Source organism: Vombatus ursinus, unplaced genomic scaffold, assembly GCF_900497805.2.
Source record: "Vombatus ursinus unplaced genomic scaffold, bare-nosed wombat genome assembly UNPS02014874.1, whole genome shotgun sequence".
NCBI lineage: Eukaryota > Metazoa > Chordata > Mammalia > Diprotodontia > Vombatidae > Vombatus > Vombatus ursinus.
Window position 1 is genome coordinate 14,751,620 of NW_020954652.1, and position 19,550 is coordinate 14,771,169.

At 36.8% G+C, this 19,550-nt stretch overlaps 1 protein-coding gene across 1 annotated transcript in view; it reads right to left on the reverse strand.

Annotated features, from left to right (window-relative positions):
* Nucleotides 1-19,550, reverse strand: part of PTPRQ (protein tyrosine phosphatase, receptor type Q) — a 268,160-nt gene that overhangs the window by 104,711 nt on the left and 143,899 nt on the right. Inside the window, exon 26 of the mRNA XM_027842510.1 lies at nt 7,201-7,524. Within this exon, the coding sequence (XP_027698311.1) occupies nt 7,201-7,524 (324 nt within the window). The remainder of the gene's footprint in view (nt 1-7,200; nt 7,525-19,550) is intronic.

The window sequence follows — 19,550 nt, forward strand, 5'->3', positions numbered from 1 at the left end:
TTCAGATAAGTTACTGAAGGTGTTAAAACTTTAGTTAGAAAAGATACTAGGAAACCTATAATACAGGTGTTTCTGGGAAGGGATGATTTAGCAGTGGTAGAAATTTTAGAGTTAACGATCAGTGACATCCTATAGGTTGGTTCAAAGACTCCCTTCATTTCAAGTTTATCTTGGGATGGCATCCTCCCAGGATACTGTTGCCCTCAATAGTAAAGCCAAATCATCTGAAATAATGTTAACCACCTTGGTGCTGCCAGAAACTAAGTTAATTCAGTGCTACCTTTAAGGGCTGGCTGTTTAATAGACCTGGAAAGATCCTGGGTAAGATCTGATACTCATATAAAAAATGGCTGTCTTAGGGAAGTTGGGAGCTTGGGACCATTTGTGCATAGTGTAACTGGGGTTTGACGAAGGTATATTTAAAGTCCCTTCTCTGTTCCTCATTGAGCATATGTGCACTGTAGGACCTGGTACTTAGCGATAATATGGCAACGTCCTTATTATCATTATTAGAGTAAGAAGAGCTAATGACTCAGTAGATCTTTGGGGGGAAAAAGGAGTGACTGCCCCTGGTTCTTTTCCTTCAAGGCTCCAGTTGACATCATGTAATTCTAGTACTTTCTCAAGGTATAAGACAACAACAGTCCTCCTTGTTCCCCTGCCGGTCATGAAGCCACGGCAGCTAAAGTCCTAGGCTGGTTTGAGGCTTGGGTGTGGGAATATCTCATCTGTGTTTATTCTGTCCTGATCTTTGCAGAGTGAGTATCAATCCTGATAGGGATTGTACAGGCTTCTATGCCACCTTGTGAGATGAGGTGTTTGACAGTACCGAGTCCTTTGGTAGGAGATAGCTGCCAACAAAGGGAGTTTCTTCATCAGAGCAAATGGTCCCTTGAAGGTGGAAGAGCCCAAGCCCTTGCTTGAACTGGCAGAAGACATGAACCAGGAGTTGTTTGGAAAATGCAAAGCCAAGGTTAAATGACAATACCAATGTAGGCATTTAACAAATACTTGTTGATTGATTGATTGACATTTGACTACAATTTACATTGTCCTACAATCTGGTTCATGTTCCAAAATCCATGTTTCAACTGCCCTGCAGATTGGAGCAGTTATTATAAAAAATGTTACTAACTGCTTAAGTCTCATTAATGAAATTACAAGAAATGTCACTGACTGTTTTAAGTCTCCTCAATGCATTCTCCTAGTCTTTTATGATTTTCAGCATTCCTTTTATGTGTAAAAATAAATACCTGTTCCATACCTTATCTATATTGTTCCCTGAGTACCTTTTTCCTCCCTCTTCTAGTGAGAGTTAAACATGGGCCAAACCAAAAGCTATTAGAAAATCTTCCCTAGAGGTACTGGGGTAGGTTTGCAAAGAGCCAAAGAAAAGGAGTCTGAGTTTTCTTCTAGGTGGTCATGTTTCCCCCAGAAATGAACTTGGTCTGGGCTGTGTGGTGGGGTCTAGAGCAGAGAGGGCTCTCAGTGAAGAAAGGAGACAGGGGAATGCTATAGCTTGGGTCCAGCACTGGTTATCAGTCTTAAAGTAGTGTGCAGGGACAAAAAAACATTTGTGCATTTCTCAATCTTAATATTTTTCTATAGCTGAAAAAGGGTTAAAATTGACATCATAAATAGCTGCAAGGAGAAAATAAGTATAAGGAAGAAGGCTGAAGTTTATGTATTTGTATTTGCGGTTCTGCCTTGGTGATGTTGAGGCAGCGGTAAAAGTGATAATGGGGTGACTACATGTAGAAGAGTTTCAGATTTTATCTTAACAGTAAGTTAGGGGAGCTGGGTTCAAATCCTGGCTCCAACATGGATTAGCTATGTTTTGCCACAGAAGTCATTTAACCTCTCATTGTCTCAGTTTTCTCATTTGTAAAACATGGGGGTTAGACCTGATGACTCCAAGGTCCCTTCCAGCTCTCAGTCTACCAACCTATCATCCTATGATCTGAGTTAAAGGAAAGAACCCTCCCAGAGGAATCAAAGTGAACTTGAATGAAGCATGAGAGATGAAATATGAGACTGGAAGGTTAGAGGGTCCACCTGACCCTAAGGAAATGTAATGCAACTGAGTTACAAATTGCCGGTGTTCTTTCCCCAAACTGAAAGCACGTTAGTTAATGCTTTGTTCTGACCTAGCGACCATCCTTATAATGCTTTTGAACTAAAAGACATTCTAGCTGAAGTGTTTTAATCTTACATCGAGGAAGAATTTTTGATCAACATAGGTAGGCAAAAAGGTATTCAGGTTTTACCCATACCTTTAAAAATGTGATTAATAATCTGCCATTCAGCAAATAGCTGAGTGGTTTCTAATAATGACCCAATTGACTTCCTACACAAATTAATAATTATCAGCTCATATTCATGTCGCTTTTGAAGGTTAGCAAAGGACTTTCCATGTTTTACCTCATCTGATGCCTCCATGAACTAATAATAATAATGCTTATTATTATTCCTATTTTACAGACAAGAAAAGTAAGGTTCTTTGCTGGACCACATTGCTACAAAATATCCAAGGTAGAATTTGAGCTCAGGCCACCCCTGACCCAAAAACCAACACTCTATCCACTCTCTTAGCCAGTTTTTCTAGATGTGAATTGTTTTATGTTGTATTTTTCTGCTCTCCCTGTAAGTGATTATAATTGAATAGTAGCCGAGATTAAGAAATTGTTCTTCCTCTTTGCTCAGTCCCCAGGTCATTTGGGAATTTTGATGCTACATAATTATGCAAATTAATATCCGATATTTTTTACCTCACTTTTTTTGTTCATGCCAATTTCTGTCAGGCTACTAAGACAAAATTAAGAAATATTTATTATTTATTCCTTCCAGTATTCTCAATAATTCTTGAGTTATTAGCCACAAATTACATTATTACACACTTTATCCTGGGTTTTTCAGATTGTTAACTCAAAAGATGACAATTTAATTAGCAAAATAGATAGGCTTATGGGAAATTTTAAGAGCTCAAAATGTAGACACTGAATCAGAAAGGCCTCAGAAGTCTTACTGTGGCACCCACCATTCAATTATTTGTATGGCACAAGATTCAGAAAAAAAATTAAAATGGGCATTTTCCCATGATGCAATTTTTAAATGACAAAGGAAAAACATGATAATGGGTAAAGACAAGGAGAATTTTTGCCAGGCATTTCCCTTCACAAGGGCTGTGACCAGTAGTGGAAATGAAGAGCATGTATGGGAACCCGGTTATGAGACCTCCCAGCTCTACCAATATGGAAGTCATTTAACAGTTTTCAACTAAGTTAATCATAGTACAGCAGGGTTCCCAGAGTAAACTATTTCCACGTCCAGGGAGGAGTAAGTAGACTCTTCAGGAGATCTGGCATCACGTAATGGACTTCTCTGATTCTGAGATTCTCTTTTCCAGTCTCTTATTATGCACTTGCTGATCTAGTCTTTTCATTATGTTTTATCTTCTTCCAAAAAGTACAAATTTCACCTGCATCATTTATAGATCTCACCATACTTAAGCAATAATGCAGTTTTCATGCAAAATAAGAGTACTGACTAATAAAAAAATCATAATTTCATCAAGAATTTCATATTTCTTTTCCCTGAATAAAATAATTTCTTAGAGGAACTCTCCTCTTTTGAGATTTTTCTCCATTTTTAGATCATAAAGTCACATTCCTTAGAAACTTCTTTGATGAGGAATGTTTTGTTGAATTTTTTTTTTACCCAACAGATGTTTGGGTAGTTAAAATTCCTCATGAGTATGGTATCCTGTGGTTTTCACAACCTAAGTGCTGCCCCAGGAGTTTCGCTGCTTGTTGTCTCCACTCCTGGTGGTCCATAGGAAAGGCATATTAGATTTGTCCTTTCTTTCCATCCTCACTTTAAACCCATGCTCTTTTGGGAGCTGCGTCGTTCTTCAGCCTTACAAATAACTATTTCATGTGCTAGACAGATTCTCAAATCCTACTTTGTTACACCATCTACCATAAGAAATTGCTTTTATATATGGTGGCGAGTCATTAAAATAGGCCTAAAAATCAAACTGCATAAAATTCTGCTAGCTTTTGTTATTTGTGATAAGGAATTTCTATCATGTTGTTCTTGGAGAGGTGGTGGGGTTAGCGCATGGAGGATAAATGATATCCATGTAGAGTTTGTGTCTATATATCATAAAAAAGATAATCACTTAGATAGCAGGAGAAAAAATCCATCTTTAGCCCACTTGTCTGCATTGTGGGGTGAAGGAAATAGTTTTTACCTCAACTAAATAATACTTTCATTTTCTATTCCACTTTAAAACTGTAGAAGCAGACTGAGTAGGAAAGTACAGGGACTTATGCACTGGACAGAGAGTCAGATGACATACATTTGACTTCTAGTTTTCCCACCTATTGACTGTATGATCTTGGGAAAATCACTTACTATCTCCAAGTCTCAGTTTCCTCATCTCTAATGTGTCTAACAGCAATAATATTATCTACTTTACAGTGATGTTGTGAAAGTCAATGAGGTGGTGTATGTGAAGCATTACATAACTCGATATCTTTATTTTTATTGAAATTCAGTATCTAAGTTTGTGCAATAGATCTTCAAATAGTGTTTTCCTCCTGAATATATTGATTTCAATTCACAAATTCTTTTTAAAAATAATTTATGCTATTTCAGAATTTTGTACTGTGATGGCTTTTCCATTGAAAGTGAAGAGCCATGTAGTATAATTATGCAAAAATAGTTTTTTTTCATCTAGTCAATGTTCTATACCAGTTTTCCAAGCAGGATGTTAGTTCCTGGGCTACATAGATACATATCATTCCAAATTCCATATTTCTGCTGTTATGAGAAAAGTTATGTACTGCACACATGCTTCCTAAGGGATTGGCCATAACTTTGACCTTGCCATCACCTAAAATATTGTTTCCTTGTTCAAAAACTCCAAAATTCTTATATCTGATTATCATTTTTGTCATTACATCTCTACCTATTCCTTACTACTCTGAAACCTTAAATCCTTCCCATGACCTCCAATTCCCCTACTCCTCAGTGCCTTCCCAGACCATGCTCCCCTGTACTCACTATACCCTCCTCCCTTCTCAATCATGACCACTTGGTGAATTAGGACAACTTTACACTATCCTCTACTATCTAATGCCTTGTTCTCTTGTCCTACTGCCCTTCTTAAGGAATCAATTATCGTTTGTATGTCGATGATACCCAGATCATATATCCAGCCCCAGTCTCACTCCTGGGCTCCAGGCTCCACTTCAACAACTGCCTATACATTATGAACTGGATACCCCATTGGCATCTCAAAAATAGTGTTTCTAAAATAGAATTTATTATCTTTTTTCCCTAAAACTATACCTTTTCCAAACTTTCCTATATTTTTAGGGGCATTTCTTCCTAGCTTTGTAGTCAACCAGGTTTGCAACCTTTGTGGCATTCTCAATTATTCACTCTCTGTCCTTCTCTGCCCCTGCCTTTAGTTGCCAAGCCTCTGGTGCAATCTCTGTCTCTTCAATCAAACAGCTACAACCCTAGTGAAAGTCCTCATCAACTCTAATCTGTACTATTGCAATAGCCTTTGAATTGGTCCCCCTACCTCAAATCTTTCTCCTCTCTAATCCATCATACACATGGTCACCAAAGTGATTTTCTTAAAGCACAGATCTGACCATTTCACTCCCCTACTCAGTAAACTACAGTGGTTCCCTATTATCTTAAGAATCAAATAGAAATTCTTCTTTATTATTAAAAGCCCTTCACAAGCTGATTTCTTATCTTTCTATTCTCTCTCTCTCTGTCTCTCTCTCTCTCTCTTACTCTCTCACCTCTCTCACTCTCTCTCTCACTCCCCTCATTCTTTCTCTCCTCTCTCTCAGTCTCTCTGTCACTCTCTCTCTTACTCTCTGTCACTCTCTCTTACTCTCTCTCTCTCTCCTCTCTCTCTCTCCCTCTTTTTCTCTGTCTCTGTGTGTGTCTGTGTGTGTGTGTTTCTCTCTATACACACACACACACACACACACACACACCACTCTCTTCAACACATTCTCTGATCCACCCTACTTTGCTGTTCCTGATATGACACTCCATCTCCCACCTCTCCACGCCTCTGCACTAGCCTTCCCCCATGCCTGGAAAGCTTTCCCTACATAATTCCCACAGTTAGAATCCCCGCCTTCCTTCAAGACAGCTCAAACACCATTTTCTGCAAGAGGCTTTTCCTGGTTCCTTCCCTGTCTCAACCCACCCCCAGCTTCTATGGACTTTCCTTCAATAGAGAGGTTAAGTGATTTGCAGAGGTTCATATAGTACTTATGTGTCTGAAGTAGAATTTGAAATTGGGTCTTTCTGACTTCCTCTCCAGCACTCTATCCACTATACCAGTCATGTCTAACTTAAATAGAATCAGATCCCTGCTGCCATATCTTGACTTAGAACACCCAAAATTAACATTATCTATGTTGTATTGTATCTTTATTTATTTTTGTTAAATTTTTTCCAATTACATTTGAATCTAGTTCTGACTGCATCCAGGAGTTTTATCAGCCCAGAGTTTGACACCTCTTTACTACAACCATCATGCTTCTTCTTCTTCTAGTTCATACTATGAACTGTGATGAATAGTATGAATAGTTCATACTATGAACTGCGATGAGTAGTATGAATAGTTCATACTATGAACTGCGATGAGTAGTATGAATAGTTCATACTATGAACTGCGATGAGTAGTATGAATAGTTCATAGTATGAACTGTGATGAATGAGGGTTGGTGATGGAGACAGAAAAATTTCTTGAAAATAAGAGTAGCCTAGGTAGATTGAACTATAAGGGCTTTTCCTCTAAGCATGTGCAGATATTTCTTGCCTGGTTTTAGTTCAAGAAAGAATGAGGATGACTCATTGATGGGTTATGATCAAAAGTCTTCTATTAGGCTGCAAAGCAAAAAGAACTCACGACTCAGGTTGCTGAGCAAGAACTGTGAGTACATACATAAGGGGTGGTCCACCCATACCTTGTGGGGTTTTTTCCCTCTGTGGCTTTGAGGAAGCAGAACTACTTAGAGTTTTTGTCCTTGAAAAGAACACCACTAGTGGAAACCTTAATGCTTATGTTTTAAACAGAGGATGTGTTCAATGTCTTTACACAGCTATCTAAAATAAAGATCAACATGAAAATACTATAGTATTACCCAAGCTTTTACTTACGACCAGGGAGAGTTTTTGTGGAAATCCAATTTGAAGTATTGCCATAGCCGGCATTGGTACTAGCAGCTACCTGGAATCGATACCATCGGAACTTCTTCAGTCCATATATGGTCTCCTCAAGAAGGTCAGGTTCATACAGGTAGTGGTTTTGGTTTTGTTCAATGCACGCCTCAGGATCCCAGTCATTACACTGTGTAGACCTTAGTTGGATGGTAATCTTGTAGTTTTGAAAGTAGCCAAGAATATCATCCGGTGTTACCCATGTCAAAGTTACACTAGTTGCTTGGACATCAGATAAAGTAACATTTCTGGGAGCACTGGGAACTAAGAAATCAAAGAGGGAAAAAAGTTATTAAGTCATTTAAATCACCAAACTTTTTTTTAAGTTACATGACAAAATTGAATTAAACAAAATGTAAACGGTTATATCTTAAAATGAAGGGACATGCTCGGGAGACTGAGATTCGGAGGCTATTTCTTAAGTTTGTCACTTGGTACTTCAATGGTTCCGTGATCTTATCAATGTGGCCATTCATTTCAGTGGAGCAGATTGCAATTCATCCATATCTTCTCTTTGAGAGATTATGCATTATATCTGACTTCAAATGGACTAAGTCCTCCTTACTTTTGATTTCTCTGAAGATGAAAAGGTTCTTAGATGAAAGAAACAAAAGAAAAAACAGCAAAAACCAAAGAAAGAGTTAGCTACTGAAGCAAAAATTAATTCTTCACTTATATTGAACGAGGGATGACTCAGTCTTGGAACGGGAGAATTCATCACATCTACTTCCAGCATTATCAAGAGTTATCACTGTGCTAAATTATTAATAGATTCAAGTTTAAAATGGAAAGTTTTCAGGAGACCCTTCAGGGTGTTGGCAGGCAAGAGAGTAGAAAATTAAGATACTGTGAATTGAACTACTACTTTAAACACTTTAAAATGATCTGTTTGCCTTTTGCGGCAAAAAGCTGCAAAGTCTCATAACCACGCAACATATGGAGATGGCACAAAATTTTCATTTTCTGAAAAAGACCTTATATGTACTTATATTTCAATATAGTGATAGATACAAACACATTTCATCAAATATTTGTAGGAAATATATTACTGCTTTAAGTGTAGTAAATGTGATTTAAAATAAGAAAAAGCTACAAGAGGATGATTACTAAGTGAATCTAAGATAAATTTTTATAGCTATGCTCATGTAGATGTGCAAGTAAATCATTATTGCTAGGAATATATGGAAATTTTAAATCTCATCTAATCCCTCAAGCATGTGGTTTAGTTCTTTATCAAACATTTTCATCTAGAACAGGGATATCTACTTCAAAACTAGGGACTGACCCCATGCAAATTTTTGGAGCTGGTCAGTTACACTCCCTATGTCTTTAAAAACAATTTTACTGTAGTGTTTTCATTTTCCATCACCTTTATTTTCCAATCTCTCCCTGTCTCTCTGTCTCTCTGTCTCTCTCTCTCTCCTTCTCTACCCAAAATGTTTGTTACCCCTCTAACAAAGAGTAAGAAGGCAATAGAATGGGGGAGGAGACTTCACTTCAACCTGGGTAATATATTTCAGCATATGCAATGATTTTTTACCCATAGTTCCCAGCCTTTTAAAAGAAAGGAGGAGGGAGCATGTTTCTTCTTTGGGACCAAGCTTGGTTTCATGAGTTGTTGTTGTTTTTGGTTGTTCTTTTCATTTACATTGTTGCAGTTATGTATAATGGACTCCTGGTTCTGCTTATTTCACTGTGATCAATCCATATAAGACTTCCTGTGCCTCTCTGTATTCTTTATATTCATCAATTCTTATGGCACAGAAATATCCCATTATATTAAGATACAGTAATAATATATCATTACACTCATGCTATAATTTGTTTAACCATCCTCCACTTGAATGAGTCTACTTTTCCCCCCAATTATTTGCTACTACAAAAACTACTCCTACAGATATTTTGTTGGGTAGGGAGCCTTATTACTGCCTTTGATCTCTGGGTCAAAGGATATGGATATTTTATAGGCTCCTTATATATCTGAAATACCTGCTATGTCTTCTCCTGAATAGATATATCTGCACATATGCACTTTTGCCTTAAAACTCTGCATTTATGGGAAAGATGAAGCAAAGAAAATCAACCAATAAATGAAATTATTCATCCAAACTATATGCTAATTCAAACTATGAAACATAAAGAACAGTGATGCAAAAACAAGACAAAACAATAAGTTTAGAAAGTATCTTTAACAAAAATGTCAACAAAGCATCTTTTATAAAACTTTTCACTGACTCATAGTACACATGTATCACAATATACATGTTATTAGCCAATGATGAGACAGATTAAAATAATAGAGAAGTAATATTCATAAAATAATAAATATAGAATATATTTAGTACAGTAGTTAATTATTTTAGTGTAACCCAGATCAATTTTATGGCTGTCAATGATTACTCTAGTTTCAGTCAATATTTTCATATATTTATGCAGATACTTCATAACTATTTCTTTCTGAACCTGTGATTTTATTGTAATAGAGAACTGCTATTCTAGAAATTCCCCTTACCAGTTCAAATCACTAATTAGTCTGTAACTTGGAGACTTAGAGAGCTGTCTAGGACACTGAGAGGTTATGTGATTTGCGCAGGGTCCCATAGCACTATCTACATCAGATGCAGAATGTGAACTCAAGTCTTCTAAAGTCCAAAGCTCACTCTCTATCCACTATGCAGTACTGTCTCATATATAATAATGCAAATCTTAAAGTTCTATATGAGTGTTAAATAATACTATTCTTCTCTCATTCAATAATAGCACTTATAGAGAGAGAAAAAGACAATCTCTATCAGTTTGTTTGTTTTACTTTTAGTCCTAGTATTTTTAGTGGCTTACAATAAGCCAGAGTTGGATGAGACCTTCATATAAATTCCTATCTCTGTCTTCACTTGAACACCTGAATTTCTGAAAGGAATTTTAAAACCACACGAACAGTATAAAGATTTCAGAGCATAAAGCTGAATGGCTATGTAGATAATAGGTAATCCTACATGTAAGTACTCCCTCTCAAATTCCCCTCTTCAAATAAATTAATGTTAAGACTATCCCAAGATTTAGTCATTAGAAAAACTTGAAAATAAATGGTGACTATATCCATTCATCTATTATTCATTTTTAAATTCTGTTGGGATTACAAAGATGATTATTATGGTCATCAAAATAATATTGTCATTAAACATACTGTTATGAAAATTTAAATTTATTATTTCCCCTACTAGATTTTCTTTCAAGGAAGGGGCTATCAATTCTCCAGCACCCACCTAGCATAGAACCTTGCACATATAGTCAATACCCATCATTCACAGTTTAACTTTCCTGACTTCTAGAATTCATTTTCGCTTTCTCGGCAACCATGTACATTCCTGGCTATGCACATTCAAGGAAAAAGTGAAAGGCACAATGTGTAAAAGTTTGTGGAGTGGCTGGTGTCCTATGAGGTGCTTCACTGGTCTTGTTTACCCCACCACTGTAGAATAAAGAGCTTCCTGGAAAATAGTATTGCAGAAACTAGGCATAGACCACCATATTACACCATATACCAAGGTAAAGTCAAAACAGGTACATGATTTAGATATAAAGGCTGATACTATAAGCAAACTAGGAGAGCAAGGAATAGTTTACCTGTCAGATCTATGGAGAAAGGAAGAATTTATGACCAAACAAAAGATAGAGAACATTATGAAATATAAAATGGATCATTTTGATTACATTAAATTGAAAAATTTTTGCACAAACAAAACCAATGCAACCAAGATTAGAAGGAAAGCAGAAGGCTGGGAAACAAATTTTTTACAATCCGTGTCTCTGATAAAGGCCTCATTTCTAAAATATATAGAGAACTGAGTAAAATTTATAAGAATACAAGTCATTCCCCAATTGATAAATGGTCAAATGATATGAACAAGAAGTTTTCAGATGAAGAAATTAAAGCTATCTATAGTCATATGAAAAAAATGCTCTAAATCATTATTGATTAGAGAGATGCAAATCAAAACAACTCTGAGGTACCACATCACACCTATCAGATTGGCTAACATGACAAAACAGGAAAATGATAAATGTTAGAGAAGATGTGGGAAAATTGGAACAGTTATGCATTTTTGGTGGAGTTGTGAACTGATTCAACCATTCTGGAGAGCAATTTGGAAGTATGCCCAAAGGGCTATAAAACTGTACATACCCCTTGACCCAGCAATACCACTTCTAGGTCTGTATCCCAAAAAGAAGATAAAAATGGGAAAAAGACCTACATGTACAAAAATATTTATAGCAGCTCTTTTTGTGGTGGCCAGGAATTGGAAATTAAGGTGATGCCCATCAATTGGGGAATGAATGAATAAGTTGTGGTATATGAATGTAACAGAATATTATCGTGCTATGAGAAATGATGAGCAAGGGAACTTCAGAAAAACCTGGAAAGACTTATATGAACTGATGCTGAGTGAAGTGAGCAGAACCAGGACAACACTGTACACAGCAACAGCCACATTGTGCAATGACTAACTTTCACAGGCTTGGCTCTTCTCAGAAATGCAAGGATCTAAGATAACTCCAAAAGATTCATGTTGGAAAATGTTGTCCACATCCAGAGAAAGAACTATGGAGTCTCAATGCAGATTGAAGCATACTATTTGCTCTTTTTTTTTTTGTTGCTGTTGTTTTGTTTTGTTTCTTCTTTCTTGTGGTTTCTCCCATTGGTCCTAATTCTTCTTTACAACATGACTAATGTGAAAATATATTTAATATGAACATATATATATACACACACATACACACACATTTATATACATATATACATATACATATATGTATACATATACATATATACATACATATATACATACACATATACATATATGTGTGTGTGTGTGTGTGTGTGTGTGTATATATGTCGAGCCCATATCAGACTGCACATCATCTTGGGGAGGGAAGAAGAGAGAAAGGGGAAGAAAATTTAACTCAAAAGCTTATGGAAGTGAATGTTGAAAACTAAAAATTAATTAATTATTTTTTTTAAAAAGAGCTTCCTGTGCATTCAGAGTGCCAGAGGTGATACTGGGACCTCACCAGTCTTGTTATCTTCCAGCAACAGCTACTGAAATCCCACCCACCTATCCCTTGGTTTTCAGAAGGCAGCCCAGGTACAGAAGTTTACAGCAGTAGAGTATTGTCAATTTTATTGAGATATTAGCACAAAAGGTCACAGAATTCTAAGGAATTACTAATGAGAAAAAAGTGTTTTGCATGTTACTAATTGTATTTTGTGTACTACATTTTATAGGTTATTTCATGGTTACTGTGTTAGGAAAAGTGCATGCTATTAGAATTAATGTTTTGTTATAAACAATTGTGTGCAAAAAGCGTATTTGCAGCAATCTCTAGTGAAAGATTACAGTTTTTGGTGGTTGCAGGAACCTAACCCACTATTTCCAATAGGTTCAATGTATTAGCATTCATGTTTTGTAACTGTCCTGCCATTGTGTAGCAATGTTAACCCTGCAAAAGACCATGTGAATAATCTATGATTTCTTTCATGTGGGAAACATACTCTTGTCCAATGTAGAACCCAACCTGTTGATAACTGTGTATCACAGAATCACAAAAAATCCAGAATTAGAAGAGACCTGAGCAGCCATCTAGTCAAATTCATACTATTTACTTGGCCAGTGATCACCCAGTGTTTGAATACTGCTATCCAGAAATATGCCATTAAGCTATTACCTCCCAAAGTAACTCATATGGCTTTTGGATAGCTCTAATCTAGATGGTAAATTGCAGAGAAGGGGCCAGCCTGCATTGAGACATGGAAGATCCTTATGTGGAAGCTCTCTAATCCACTGGTACCACCTCTATCCCCATATCATTAAAAAAAAAGTTTCCTCCACCTGTTTGTCAAAATTCGTCTCTTTTCAACTTTTACCCATTGATCACTGTTTTGCCCTCCAAAGTCAAACAGACTAAATCTAAGCTTTCTTCCATATGACAGCCCTTCAAATACTTGAAGACTATTATTGCATCTCCCAGAATCTTTCCTTTTTTGGGCTGATGACTTCCAGTTTTTTCAACTGTTCCTCACATGCCATGTATCTTCACTAGAATGGACATTCATCATTGTGATTTTCCTTTAGATAGTCTCCAGTTAGTCAACTATGGAGCCCAGAATTGAACACTATACTCCAGATATAATCAGATGGTCTGACCAGAGCAAAACACAGCAGAGCTACCATCTTGGGCAGCTGGGGGCACAGTGGATAGAGCATTGGGACTGGAGTCAGCAAGACCTGAGTTCAACTGCAGCATCAGATTCTTGCTAGCTGTGGGACCCTGGGCAAGTAACTTAGCTTCTACATAACTCAGTTGCCTCATCTGTAAAACAGGATGAAATAGCACCCACCTTACAGCACTGTTGTAAGGAAAAAATAAGAAAATATTTTAAAGTGCTTTACAAATCTTAAAGTGCTATTTAAATGCTAGCTATCGTTATCACTAGATGTGATGACTCTCTTCATGCAGAGCAAGATCAAATCTGTCTTCTTAGTTGCCACATCAAACAGGTGACTCCCATTGAGCTCTCAGTTCACTAATCCCTCCAGATATTTTTCACACAAAATTAATTATTAACCATAATTGATATTTAATGATATTTCCCCTAGTATTTGTGAAGTCAGTCTTTAAAGCTCCATAAGACATATTTATCCATATTAGATTTACTCTTCTGAAACCTTGCGCAATATTCTAACTTGTCTAGACGTTCTGGGATCCTAATTTCATAGAAGGCTAAGTCTTACAGAATTATTTCAAGCCCAAAGTGAGTTTCCTAGGGTCACACAGCTAATGTGTCAGACATGAAATTTGAACTTTGACTTTCCTGACTCCAAGACTGGCATTCTATATATTATACCATAAACTTATTAAATTGAAAATATGGTTATACAACATTTCATGCTGATGAACCATTATTTCATTTGATTCTCTCAATAAGGAAGGTAATTAGGTATATCTATATATCTATACATATATACATACATATATACACATAGACACATGCATACATATGCATGTGTACATATACACACATACATATATACATACAAACATTCATATTTGCATAGATTGAAAGATAGAGGATAGATAGATAGATAGATCATATATACATACAACATTTGTCACATGTATCAGGCACCGTGCTAAGACCTGGGAATACAGATGCAAACTAACTAAAAAGATAGTTTTAGCCTTCCGGGAGCTTCATGCTAATGAAGGAAGACAACTCATAAAAGGAAGCTGAAGATGTCTTAGGGAAGAAGAGGAAGGTAACCACGGATGGAGAAGAAGTCCATAGAGTCATGGGCTGAGCCAAATTTGAAGTGAGCATGGCTGGTTTAGGCGCTTACTCAAATGGAGGTTCTAGGGGAGGAAGTTACCAATCACAGGAAGAGAGGCTATAGGTCTGGAGAAGTTGTCAGAGTGAGAAAGCCAGTGGGGAGGAGGTGGAGGATTCAGTCCAGTAGTCATGGACTAAACCATGTTTTAAGGGAACTAGGTATTAAGATTGCCATTTTACAGGCAAGGAAATTGAGGCCCCAGGAGTTGGAGTGATTAAAAAGGTAGTAAGAGACAAGGCTTATACTCAGATCCCATATCTTCTGCCTCTGTTTGGGATGGCCCTGGTGCCAATTCAGGTTCAGTGTTGGAACAAAATGAGGAAGTTGTAGGTAATTGAGTAGTTAGCAAAAGGAGGTTTACGTCATTCATCCAAACCGTATGCCAACTCAAACTAAGGAACATAAGGAACAGGTATGCAAGAAAAAAAAAATCAATAGTTGAGAAAGTCCCTTCAAGCATAGCAAGGATATATAATAGTGCTTAGTTCAGGTAGATGTGAACTCCCTCCTCTCTATGTGGAAATAGATCTATCTATTCAAGAGAAAAGGATGTGGTAACTTAAGAGGCAGCTAGATGGTGCAGTGGATAAAATGCTTGACCTTCATCAGGAAGACCTGAGTCAAAGTCTAGCCTCAGACACTAGCTATGTGAACCTGGGCAAGTCACTTATTTTGCCTCAGTTTCCTCACCTATAAAATGGAGATAACAATACCTACCCCTAAGAGTTCTTATAAGAATCAAATGAAATACTTGTAAAAGCTCTGCAAACCTAAAAGCACTATATAAATACCAACTCTTATAGTAATCATTTTTCATGTAGGAGAGACTTTTTATGCCCCAGGGTGACCAGGAAGCCTCTTTAACAGCCAAAAGCCACCAGAAAACATACAAGGAAAGTGCAGTTTGAGTCTTGCCCCACCCTGGGGCCAATCAAGTCCTGAGTTTGTTGCATGTTAGGGATAATCTTGTCTAACTATGTGTGCATGATGCATAAGAGGGCACCCTGGTAGACATTGATCTTATCCTATCTTGATTCTAATACACTTTCCAAGTCACACAATCACTATTCTCAAGGGGCTTACAATCTAATGGGAAGTAAGATTATACATCATAAACTCAAGAACAATCCAAAGCAGTGCTATGGGAATTAGGCAATGGAAGCAATCACTACTATCTGTGTCAATCAGGGAGGTTTCATGGGGGAGGTGACATTTGATCAGAGCCCTGAACAATGTATAGGATTTCGAACAGTTTGGGCAAGGGAGAGGGAACATTCCAGGACATATGAACTTATCGTTTTTTAATTGCTTTAATCAAGTCAAATTGGTTTTAGAATAATACTTTAGAAAGAAAAACCCTTTAGGATATTCTGGGACATTAAGTTAATATAGGATAATTTTTTAGGAATTTTAGAAGAGTATACTATAAATCTAAGAAATTATGATGGGTATAGTGTCACATGCACTAATATTGCTGAGTGAGGTAGATTCTTCCTGAGCTTAAGTCATTACCTGGTTGTGATCTGGTGCATTTGGAAAGTTCTTTTGAAATGGCCTCTGAGGATTAAGGAAGTAATTTTAGATCCAGAAAACACTGTATCCTTCCATTTGTTCCACTCATATATTTTTGACAAATATTGCTTTGTTCTATAGTTATTTCTGTATAAGGTTTACTTCCTCCTCTCTAGATTATATGCTCATTGAGATAATTATCATAAGATAGAACTAGAGCTAGAAGTTAACTGAGAGGTCATATGGTCCAACTCTCTCATTTTACGTATGAGGAAATTGAGGAAAATATGGCACAGTGAATAGAGTGCCAGGCCAGGAGTCAGGAAGATTCATTTTCCTGAGTTCAAATCTGGTGCCAGACAATTACTAGCTCTATGACCCTGGGCAAGTCACTTCACTCAATTTGCCTCAGTTTCCTCATCTGTAAAATGAGTTGGAGAAGGAAATGGCAAAGCACTCTGGAATCTTTGCCAAGAAAACCCCAAAAGGTATCACAGAGTCAGACACAATTGAAACAACTGTATAGCAACAGATTTAGAAACTTATTACTTCCTTTGTATATTAAAAAAAAAACTTTCTGATTCAAAGTATTTCTACCACCAGAATTGAGAATTTTCAAAGTATTGTCCTGATTAACTATCATTAAGTCAGACTGCTACTGCAGTTTATGTTAAACCTACATTTTTGTAGTAAATGCTCCTCCTAACCTTTCCTTTTCAGAATACTTACCTTCTCAGCTAAGGTTCAGCTTCTCAGTTCTGATTCAATATCCTCTCCTGTCCCCATTTTCCTACAGTACTTTGAATGTCTCCTTTGCCCCATCATACCTCACCTCGTCTTGTGCTTACTGTGCTCACATATACCCCTATCTCCAGATTTCCCAGGATACCATAAGTTCATCTTTTACCTCTGCATTCTCAGCATACATTACAGTCCTTGGCATCTAATAGGTGTTTAATAAGTGTGGAGTTGAATTCTAGGCTCAGAGAGAGAAGAAAAGCAATGATTTAGACTAGAATTGTATGTCTTCAATTGACCCACCCTATTCAAGAAAAGCAAAGTGGAACTGAGAAAATTTCTGTGTAATTCGGGTTGTTGAATACATTTGACTGAAATACTCAGACAATTGGGGGAAAGTATTTATTTGATATAAATTTTGTCAATAACAACACAAATATAGGATCATAAATTTAGAGCTGGAATGAAGCCTAGAGATCATTTCATCCAATCTATTAATTTTATAAGGAAACTGAGGCCCTGAGAGAGTAAGGGATCTGCCCAAGGTCATAGAGTACTAAGGGGTAGAGCCAGGATTTGAATACTAGTCCCTTGACTCCAAATACAGCACAGTTTTTTCTCTGCCTCCTTTGGATTGCCCATGGACAGTTTAATTTAAATAGTCCTTTCCATCTTTCAGTTGTCTAATGTATAATTCACATATTCCTGTTGAATATGTTTAAATGGATTAAGCAGAAATAAATCTGGGGACAAAATAATGTCGCCATTTCAAGGGCAATTATAAGTGGCTAGCAGTAACCTCCCCTTATACAACATCTTCAGCTTTGATGAACTGCATGTTAAGTCAGCCTGTTTCAAGACAACTGCCCTATTGGGTTACAGATACAAACAGGATTATACTCACTTTAGCATGGAGAATCAGATTTCCATTCTTCAAGAATGACTAAAAAAACCCAAACTTTTTCTCCCCACAGATGGTCCTAATTTGAACACATCATTCCATGCTTCCTCAAGTAATCATGCAGCTTGCATAGATTCTCAAAACATGACTGGGCTATGATGAAGCGATCAACATTTACTGCTAAGGCATTCAGCAATCATTTTATTCATAAATAATTCTTTTGGATGAAACACTTTCATCCCATTTGAGGCAAAGATCTGTATTGTGATCTACATGGGATTGGTCGCATTTTTTCCTTCTATGTGGGTATTTCATAACTATTCAACAGTTTCCCAAAACTCTTAGACCAGGGTTCTTAATCCATTTTTTTTTATCATAGACCCCTTTCTCAGAACGTTTTTAGTGATTAAAATAAAAAACAATATTACAAAAGAAATCAATTATATTGAAATATAGTTATGAAAAATTTTTTTTTAATTTCATGGATTCCAGATTAAGAACTCCCATATTAGACAAAGAAAAACTGTAGAAAATATAATTACGTTCCAGTTCCAGTTAAGAAAGGCACTATGGCTTGGTAGGAAAAAGGCTGATTTTTTAAAAAATGACAAGGCAACAAGCATTTGTTTGGCACCTATTATTTACTAGGCACTGGAGATTCAGAGACAAAAATGAAACAGTCCCCACCCTCCACAAGCTGAGACTTGATTTAGGAAAATTCAAGTTATTCATGAGTTGTTGGGGTTTTTTCCCTGGAACACAAATATTTTATCAGTGAGATAACACAATATTATATGAGCAAACTAAAATGCACACCCTTTAACATTTATAGAATGAGTTCTGTAAGATCTGTAAAGCAAATTTCTGCATATAAAATTATTTTTGCCTGATAATAATAAAAACAGCAGGCTTTAAGCTGTGCAAAGATATTTGCATGATGATCTCATTTGAGTTTCACAACAAACATATAAGATAGATACTACAGGTGTTATCATTACTATTTTATGAATGGGAAAACTGAGGCTCAGACAAATAAATGAATTTCTGAGAGTCACAAGCATGTAAGTGGCAAATAAATGCTGGGGGCAGGATTTGAACACAATCTTCCCTACTGCCATTCCGGCATACTTAGCATATTGCTGCCATTTTGGGATTCCAGTTACCTAATCAGTCATTCAAATAACTTGAACACTTATTCTATTGATGGCTATGAAAGACAAAAGAAACAGAAATGTTCCTCCTCTTATGAAGCTTGGGCATGTTTCCCCAGGTGTTGATATCACTTCATGAAGACTGTTACTGGGTCCTGGCATCTATCAGTGACTTCAACCAGGCTACTAAGGCAGGAGAGGCCTGCCCCTGCATGGCACTAGAACTCACTTTCTATGCATTCAGCATGGGACCATCTGCAAGGATCTGTATTTGAATGTTCCTTTCTGATTCAAAAACTCTGTATCACCTTAGAGCATCTGCATTCAGATGCTCTTCCTTCTTTATACTAAGTTTTCAATATTCATCGTTGATTTTCATTGACATTCCAATTCTCTAACTTAAAAAAAAAAAATGTTCCACACTTGGTCATGGACATATGTAGAAGCCAGATCTCACCTTTAGGCCTAACTATCCTTGATCACTAGTGTCAGGAGGACAGCATAATGCTTCCTTATAGTTCAAAGTGGTAATAAATTCCATACTGTCCCCAGATAGCTATTTGCTTTCTATTGGGATTTTCAGCCTTAACTACATCTTGT